Genomic DNA, 10,421 nt, shown 5'->3' with positions numbered 1-10,421 from the left:
GAGTGTCTGGTATTCGGTATGCTTGTGCCAAAAACGTGATAGAAAGGCGCGATAAATATTTAGAATTTCAATTCTTTTATTTCGGAGATAAATAGATTTAAAAAAGATATATGCGTTGCGTAACTGTTATTAAAAGAGAATTTTATATTCAATTTCAAAATGAGAAATTTCATATTATAATTGAAAAGGTTACTTTCAACTGAGAATCTCATAGGACCGTACATGTGAAATACACAATCAATAGGGGAAAAGTGCCTTAAAATGCCTTTGAAAAATTATATATATCGACTTTCAATTTGATCGAAGCAACTTGAGCGAACATTCTTCAGCATGAGTCTTGAAAAGTGAAATCAAGATTATTTGAGCGATAAACTTTAGAGATGACGCCCGTCATCCTTTAAAAAAATGACGTGATCTGAAATTTCAGATTAAAAAAAGAATTGAAGTAATTTTATTGAATCTGTTACCGCTCGTTACACACCTCCAAGCGTGATATAAGTCCAGTGCAGTGAAAGCTTCGCCAACTTCAGAACCACGAATTACTTCCTGAAAATTTTGCTTGACTTTTTTTCAATTTAGTGACACACACATACACACACAAGCATGTGTGAAAAACACGTGTAGTACATTGCCTCTTTTTAACGTTCTACTTTTCTTGCCAAAATTACTGGAAAATGTCGGAATGCGCTTACTTAAGAGTCTGTTAAAAATCGTAACAGTGCGATGAAGTTATTAACTTCACACGCGAGTATGATATTGCAAAGCGCGAGGAATTTCTAAGATTCAAAGTCGCGGCATTCGGCAAAATCGAAACTTATCATACGTCATTATTCACCACGTTCGCACTTCGGCCACTTACAAGCAGCATTTCTCGAATTGCCGCCGCGTACGTAATTATGGGACATTAGCAGCACGCGCGGCACGCACAAACGAATACAGTGCACAAAGATCCGAAGAGTCGACGGACAAAAAGCATCACAAATCGACGACTGATTTTACAGCCATGACTTGCGCGTTATCTGCCTTCTAATAATAGAACAATATTCTGGAAAAATATCCGAGCCTAAAGATATTCTTTATTAACTCTCATAATCAACGACTACCGATATCTCGACGGTTGAAATTTCGGCAGATAATTTCGGTGTTCTTGTTCAATGTCACCTTTTCTCAAAAAAAAAAAAAAAAAGAAAAAAATATAACATCCTAAGAACATTATAACGTTGATCATAATATTTTCAGCAAATACAATCTCTTCGCAGAAAAATACTACCTATTACAGAAGAGTTTCATGCTAATGAATAATGGAATTCTACATAATTGGCGATGGAAAAAAAAATTAAATAAAACATGAATACACAAGTCGGAAGGCCAAAAAATATTATTATTGAAGCTAATACTGTAAAAACTCACATTCATTATTCCGTCATTCTAGAACGATACACACATTTCATTGAAATTTTAGATAATTATTAAAACAGTTTTAGTTGAAAATAAATAATTTTGAAAATTAACAAAGAAAACAAATCGAATGAAGCTTACGAATAAAGAATTAAATTGTTTTCTATAAAATTTTATGACGCGTAAAATTACTCAATTTTACTGACTCACTGATAAAATCGACTGTAATGATACATCGCCTTTTTTAAGAAACCCGATATTAATATGTATCATCGCGACTCAACATCGTTCCGGCAATATTCTTTATCTCAGCTTAATTGACTCAGCCTGTAATGAGAGTCAGTCTAGAGATATATGCGTAAGAACGCAAAGATGTGTACGTAGTAATTGATAGGTGCGTGATGCACCAAGATTCAATAAAGTACAGGTAAATATAACTGATATAACTGCGCTGCCCTAATCATATCGCGATAAACGATGGATGGAGATCTAATTCGAGCATTGCTTTCTCTCGTTCACGTTACGAATTATCTCTCCCAGCCATTCATTTCATATCGATGATCGAACAATCGTACAATTTACATATACTCGTACAGTGAATGAATCTAAAACCTCGTTTAAGAGTTATTCAATCCTTGTTCCGCATTTACTTGGGTAATCATGTACGATTAACAAATTATAGTCGTACAAAGTTATATGAGGATAAAGTAAATTGTATTTAAAAATATATATTTTTAATTACAATTTTAATTAAATTATTTATTAAAATTAACTCGTTAAATTAAGCTATTAAATACCCATATGCCTGCATGCATATCAAGTTCAAACAACTTGATTTTTTAACTTTATTTATTCTTCGATGCAAATATTCGCAGCTATAATCATTTCAATAATTTACATAAATTACTTAAAATATACCCAAAAGGGGAGAAATATTACACTCTACGAGAAATCTTTTTCGTAAATGTTCTTTAATAATATGATATTAATGCCGACATTGAACGATGCTCTCTTTCGATAGTATATTATTTCAGATCGAATGAAAAACTGTACATAAGTAATTCGTCTAACCTGAGGTAATAACTAGAGAACTTTACCACATCGAGCATAATTAACTTGTCAGCGCGAATGAAATAATACGATATTAGTCGCGAATCAAGTGAAAATACTTGTGCCATGCCGTTCCTGTTCGCATATATAGATACGTATATCGGCTAATAAACAAGTATGTAACGAGTGAGTATCAAATTTGTCGGATAACCGACATAACTAGCACCAACATTCTAATCGCGGTACCATAAACGCTATCACAAGCATCACTTTCTCTATTCAGCTAAACAACCGCATCCTGTTAACCTTTCCTAATTGCTGAAAAGGATGCCATGATGTGGCGAGTTGCATTCAATTTCCTATCTAAGAATGGCCATAATAGCTAGAATGAAACTCGCATCTCTTAGAGACTATCAAACATACGTAATGAAGGTGAGAATTTTATTATCACAATAACTTACGTAAGACACGCTGAGCAACAATCGCCCGTATGATGCATTACATTCACTGATCCATGTTTTTTTCGTTGGTATGTGTATGCAATAAGAACATAAATTGCGATCATTAGGAGTTTTAACTCGCTGATAACTAATTCGTTTTAATTAAAATCCGAATATTAAAAGTTTCAACGCGTGCAAATTTACATTCAAGATTATATTGCTAATAACATTTTTCGAAAGGAAGTAATTAAAATTTAAAAAAATATATGTACGTACGTATATATGCAAATAAAAAGATTTTCTACCATAACTCACGATGGCTTTTTTTTTAGTTAAACAAGTGAAAAAAATCGAAGACATAATCAACACGATATGATCAAGAAACAATGTGATTAATATCGTTACTTTCCTCGAGAAACGAAAGTGAATTTCGCGTTCGCGACGAGTCAATAACCTTTAAGTATTCCTCGCGTCGATTTAGCCGAAAAAAATAACGTCTGCAAAGGATGCACGATATCCCCTCTCCCTTCTATGACCGATATAAAAACACCTTACGCCGCATTATAGAATACCCGCATTTATATAGACTTCACATACTTTCATCGAACTTGTTCAGTCTGCACAAATTTATAAAAAAGTAGAAGATAAATGTCATTTATTTGCGACGGAAAATTATGCGGAATAAACATAAAAGTTAAGAATACATATAAGAAGTAATATACATATGTATGTGTGATCCATTTCATAAATCTCTGCTATACTTTAGACGGATTATCTTTATCCGCAATACATCAAGATATCTTATGCGTTTTGTTACATGCACATGACGCTGTTTATGCGCCATATAATTCATCGGGAATGGCTTTCCGTCGCCAGGGCAACACGACATAATTGTACAACTAATTAAACGACTGCAGAAACGTCGAGCGCCTCCTTACGTTTTACGCGCCAATATTTCAGGATACTTCAAATACTTTTGTAAATAGCTGCAAAGATCAGACGGAGATTTAAAAGTACGTCTATTCTAGCATAGCACACGCTATTCTAGAAACGCTATTCTATCAAAATATTAATTCTTCTCTTTTTTACTTATTTTTTAAATATTTGAAATCTCGAAAATTAGATACTAAAAGATTTTATTGACATTCGTCAAAATAATAAAGTGTGCGCATGTATATCGGTTTATCCTTCTTTATTAATTAGTAAACAACAAACACTAATGATACATCACGCGCTTCATGCGTAACTCGGAACGCATCCAAAGACATAGATATTTTTAAGTGTATCGTATAAGCCATTTAATGCACTCTGTCATGTCAATGCTCAAAGGCATCTTATCGTAGATTGGAGAAAAATGAAAAATATAAGCATTCCGAATTAGAAGAAGTATTTGTTTTTTGTGATCCCGGTATATCGTTAATAATAGAAAGAAATCTTTATTTTTTTAATTATAACTGCATTTGAAACTTTAAACACAATTATATCACATTTTCGTGCTCTAGATTAGAATATTTCCTTAACTTGTCATCAAGAATGGTACACGATATTGTCTCGTTTGATATTTTTGCGGAACAGACTTTATATTAAAATGGAAGAACCAATATAGTAATTAAAAATGCGATTAACAAAAGTACATCTCCTAATATTGTTTTCAATTTTGTTATGCAAAAAACAGTACGTTTCTAATACATTTAACTACTTAATATTTTCAATTTCTTTCAAATCCAACATAATATTCTCGAAAAAATTTTCAAACTATTACTTCTCTATTTTCAATTAAGAATTTACATTGCAATCCGAATAGACGCAATATCTTCTCATAGAATGGAAAAGTAGTTTTAATCAGCTAGTTATTTGCGTGTATAACATATAGTAATCTTTGGCTGATAAGGCGGGGGAAACAGTGAGAAATCGTAACAAATTATTTTCCGAGGACAGCCCGCATAATATACGCAAACGCAGACATAATCGGGCGTAATTACGACATAAATCACACGACTTATCACGCGATCGACGAGAGGGATCTCGCCAAGAGCTCGTCGGCTCAACGGTCCGCGGTATTAGCGATGATATTGCCGATTATCGTTTCGTGTCATACACAAATGCACGTGCGCGCTGTGTAAGGAATCTCCTTTAACCCTTTGCGGTTGAATATCGGCATTTAACTGACCACGGACTTTTACTCTTTTGCTCGAATGCGTCGGCGCGTAGCCGCGTCGCAATTATCCGTACGTTTAGAGTTACGAGTGAATTGCGAAACGGCAATCTACTTTAAGTACCCAGGTGTATAGCTCGATACCGTTAACTCGTCTCTTGATTATTTTTATTACGACCACACCGACACACGTGCTAATTATTACAAAGTGATCTAAATTAGCTCGTGTTTGATTCGTAGGTTTTGTACGTCGCAACTCCTTTGACATGTATTACGTAGAATTATTTTCAACAACCTGCCCTTTAAGATAAAAAAATTAATTCTTCGTGAAAGTGAGTCTATTTGAATACATATGAAACATACATTGCTTCTTGCATAAATTTTATATTAAATCTTAACATTTTACATTTCTGCACAATTTTCCTTCGTAGATAAATTACACTTGTCACCTGCAAATTTTCATAAATTTTCGCATGATATAAACGTAACTCTATAAATTGTATAATAATTATTCGATAAATGTATGTGCCTGAAGTCACAAATACGTGATACAAAACCCAAATTTCCAGATGTAATTTCTCTATAATATTGTTAGACTCGAAAAAGTCAGAAATAAGGACACTGTTCTAACTGTTCCACTTAAGTTTTCAAAATTTTTTGTATTCAAGTATTCAAAAAACATTTTTATTTTAATGTGTGATTCAGGAAACACATTCGAATGCTTCTGTTTTTTTTTTCATAGTTTGCCCAAATAGATTAAATCTGGAAGAGTTCGAAAAAAGGAGAAGTCGTAATCGCGACTGCAATAATCGTCGATCGACGAATACATTCACGTACGCCATAAAGTCCGAATCAATTTTGCATAAACCCACGCTAAATCGTTGACCCAGTTTGAGAATGAGACAAAAAGGAGAGAAAAAAAGAAAGAAAGAGAGAGAGAGAGAGACACGTCGCTCATTACTTCGCGCGTGGATAGAAAGCTCCAGCCATCGATCGCGCTTTCCTTCTTACGACCGATTACGTACGTAAAGACGTCGGAGTTGAGCGTGTACGACGCAATACGCGTGTATACACGACGCGCTTCCTTCGCCCGCGATTGGGCATGTATCCGGCACTTCCTTCATCGCAATCCGCGGCGGAAACGCGCGAGGGAAGCCGACACGTATATCGGGAGGCTGGAGATTTATTTCTCTCCTCGATGGCACCCGGATAAAACTGTTTCCTCGCGTGCACCGCGCGAAAGAGCAAGTGTGAAAACGACGTTACATCGCATTAATTCGCACGCATCCGCAGTGCTCTTTTTATCCGCGTCACGCGAAATAATTCTATCCGATTCACTTGAGGAAGAGCCGTGAGAATACGTGTATATTGATCCCGACGAAAATCTCAATGTTTCTTTGTAATTTTTTTTTTTTCCGGTTTTCTTTATATATTTTACTTCCTTCGGGATTCAGGATTTTTATGCGGCATTCGTATTTAAGGTATGTGTACACTGATAAAATGTGTGCTAAATATTAATAAATATTTATTTAAGAATACTTCTTTACATCATGTTAAGTTATTTATTTAAATAACACTAGGTAAATATTTATTAAATGTAAACATGTATTTATTCGGTACAAGAATCATTAATTTGATTTTTAACTTAGTTCTTTTTTAATGAATAAATATTGATTTACTATAAATAAACGTTTAATCAGTACTATGAAAAAAAATACATATTAAGATTTAGTTACATTTTTTTCACAGTGTAATAATAATTGATGCGACTCTTACTTTTCGCGCTTGCAACCTCTTGTTCGCAATACACATATTTAATTGTCGACGTGTACTTTTTATCGCCATGTCTGAAATCTGATTGTATGAATTATGTCAATCATGATTTTGAAAGCGGAATGCGAACTTTGCAAAGAGAATATATTTGACAATGTGCGCGCGAAAGCGGTACAAATCAACGGACCGCGAGATACGAGAATGAAAAGTGTAAAGAATTTCCCTGCAGAGGGAACATTAAATACCGAAGGTAACATCGGGCTTACTCCTGTATATACATATAATATGTAAACTCGATATATTTGTACCGCTACATTAATCGCTGAAGCCGATGACGCTTTGATTTCTATCTTGGAATTTGCGCCGGCTTCCTGCCACAAATTTATGCTTGTGTTCTTCGTAACGTCAACGGCGAGCAAGTAAAACCGTGACAATGATATATTCTCCAGCGATCGGTTCTGTTTATAATTACATCGGAAATACTTTCACAGTTCGCAACGAGCGGAATAGTGCTCGAGGTCGAAGATTTCATTTTGTCACAAATAGTTGTACCTACCTATAAAAATTGTTTTGATTCCCGCGTGCAATTCTAGCATAAAACGTGTTTTAAATTTATTTATACAGGTTGATTCACTGTAATTTTAAAAGGTAAATATTGTAAAAATTACTTTACCAAAAAAAAAAAAAAAAACTCCAAATAAAAGTACTATACAACTCTTATTTGAAGTGTTTTTTAGTACAAAAAATTACATATCTTTGAAAAATAATTGCCTGTTAAGATTGACAATGAATCACTCTGTACAAATATTTATATAAATATATAAATAACAAATATGGGATAAAAACAATTTTTATAGACACAAGCATTTTTGACAAAATGACACCCTGTATAAAAACTTACAAGACAATTTGTAATTTATGCATGGAATCCATATACATGTTACATATACGCAATTTATTTCGATATCATTAATTAGTTAATTAAATATCTGTTAAATATATCGAACACTCATATAAGACTCACTCCCGATACCAAATCTTTCAATTACGAATACATAAGATTGAATGTCTAGGAAGGATTATCGGCCAGGCGATATCAGCGGGCATGTTTATGAGTCAACAGAGCACTTTACTCACCGTGAGCTGCGTCTTGTCAGGTGCAATCGCCGTGATCTCGACCGGTCTTGGCTCCGGTGGGTTCGCCCTGCTGAGAATCGCAGCCGGCATTTTCGCAACGAGGGACAGCCTCCTGGTGAGCCGTCTGCCCAATTTCGAGCGACGACGCAACCTGATGTGGGGTCCGGTACCCTTGTAGCCCCCGAATTCCATTCTCGATCGGGCGCAGTCCGATTAGGATCCCTGTCCTTCCTAGCAGCCACTCTCACTGCTCATGGTGACACTGACACGTATACCCGATGCCACCGTTACAGTTACGTGATTATTCGAATAAACGTCGTGTCCTCGCCAATGTCCATCTCGAACTCGCCGCCAGGTTCTCACCCTGGAAATTAAATTTCCCGTCACACACGATTTCACTCACATCTGACCACTCGTCCGCATAAGCCGGTGTGACTGGTGGTGTGGCGAATGCTCCAACGTTTTCGCCGCCATTTGCATTTTTCAAAATCGGCCCGCGATCACCGAGAAAGACCAAACGTACGCTCGTATGCTCGCGTACGCTCTCCCGCGATTCGGAACTCCTGGAAGTATCTCGCGTTTGAATAACAATCCAGATGACAATCTCAGATTGGATCTCGCGACGTACACTAAACGAACGCGGAACGCGCGCGACGTAATAAAAACCAACCACTGGATGCTGGAGCAGCTAAAGTACACACTCACGCACACAAGCCTTCTTCGCGCGAATCAGCGTGAATGCGAATGGACTGGAGTTAGACGGGCAGGAGAGGAGGGGGGAGGGGAGGGGAGGGACGAAGACGTGCGAAGGGAGCCGCAGGGAGCCGACGACCCACAGCCACAGTCACACGTAGCCACGTTCATGCACCTGCAGGCACCACGCGCGACATGCGGGCCATAGCACGAGCCACGAGCGCGCCTCTATTTTTCCTCTCTTTCCTCTCTTTTCGTCGAGCCGTCGAGAATTCGAAATATCGAAATATCGAAACACGGCAAGGAGAATGCCTGTACTCGTACTCTTTCGTTCTCGCTGCCTCGGCGATCACTCGCTCAGTCTGCCTGACGCGCTTCGACTGAAATTGAATCGCGGCAGCCTCCTACCACGCGGTCCGTCGTCGTGCCGCCTGCCGGCCACCACTAACCGCCCGCGCCTCCCCTCTCCATCCTTTCCTCGTCTCACTTCCTCGCCTAGCGTTGCGAGGAGCCACACCGTCGCACGCCGTTGGTAAACAAAACGTGTCCCCGCGGGAGATTAGCGTCGCGTTCAAGACCGACGCGATGATGTAACGGGTGCGCGCACCATCTCCACACGATTAAATTATTACGCGACTAACGCTCTTAGTCGACGCTCAAGCTGCGCGCTGCACCATTCGCGAACAACTTCACATCGTATTTTGTACTAGATGTATATAACGTCTCCAGACGTCAATGGCACTAACTCATAAAAGTAAATAAACATATTTTTATCAAAGTAAATCTAAATAAAAGAAATATAAAATCTTTATGCCCGTATCAAAGTAAAGATTGAGATTGAATTTAAGGATGTTTTGGCTGGTAATTAATATCAGCTAAAAGTTATCAAAAAAACCAAAAACAAAATATTTGGCTTGTAACAGTTTATACAGTGTAATAAACATTTTTTTGGCATGTTTTAGGTGATTAATTTATTTTGAGGAGCAAAACGCTTGTTTCCATTAACTTTAATCTCAGTTTAACTTTATAACAATTCTTTATTTTTTTTCTAGTTTTAAGAATTAAAAAAAGATAAAAAGTAAATTAACCAAGAATAAATTTAATCTGTTGGAAATGGGTATAAGTGGATCCAAATGAACTTTTGTTGCATCAGTGTTTATTACAGAGTTTTACTATGTATAACAAATTTAATCTAATTCGTAAAGCTATTTTCCCATTAAATTTGCAAACAAGTATTACAAAACGTGATTTTACATAAGAATTGAAGCAAATGAAAAAATTAAATAAACCAATAAAAAAATTGTGCTCAAATTTTTCACCAGATACTCAGATGTAATAATACATAGAAGAATCTATGAAATTCTTATATCTTTAGTAATGCTTTGAGTTGTAACACATATTCTATATTTTTAACTAATCAGAAAAAAGTCAATATCGAGTAAACTTTACTTGGATTAGTCACTCAATCTCAATCTTTAACCCGATACGAGTATTAGTTCTTGATTTTCAATATGTCTGTTTCTGAGTGTAGAAAGTAAAATAGACGTGCTTAATATTATATATAATTCGTCGATTTGAATTTGTTATGAACTGTGCCGAATTTTTGTCTTCATTTTGTCATAGTAAATACATTAATTTGTATTTGAGAGTCTTCTTAGATTTAAATAGACGGGACTTTTTCTTAATTAAGAGTTTTATGAGAAATACAAGACGCGCTCGCGTTAGTTTCACTTTCTACTAAACACCTTGTTTCTTTTTGCTATCGTCTCTCCTTC

The 10,421-nt window shown here is 36.2% G+C and overlaps 1 protein-coding gene across 1 annotated transcript in view; it reads right to left on the bottom strand.

The window, feature by feature from the left end:
* Window positions 1–8,900, bottom strand: part of LOC108748030 (rho GTPase-activating protein 20-like) — a 208,336-nt gene extending 199,436 nt beyond the window's left edge. Inside the window, exon 1 of the mRNA XM_018485981.1 lies at window positions 7,954–8,900. Coding sequence (XP_018341483.1) covers window positions 7,954–8,145 — 192 coding nt within the window. The 5' untranslated portion in view covers window positions 8,146–8,900. The remainder of the gene's footprint in view (window positions 1–7,953) is intronic.
* Between the last annotated feature and the right edge of the window lie 1,521 nt (window positions 8,901–10,421).

Source organism: Trachymyrmex septentrionalis, unplaced genomic scaffold, assembly GCF_001594115.1.
Source record: "Trachymyrmex septentrionalis isolate Tsep2-gDNA-1 unplaced genomic scaffold, Tsep1.0 scaffold21, whole genome shotgun sequence".
In the NCBI taxonomy this organism is placed as follows: Eukaryota; Metazoa; Arthropoda; class Insecta; order Hymenoptera; family Formicidae; genus Trachymyrmex; species Trachymyrmex septentrionalis.
This window is presented reverse-complemented; position numbering and strand designations above follow the sequence as displayed.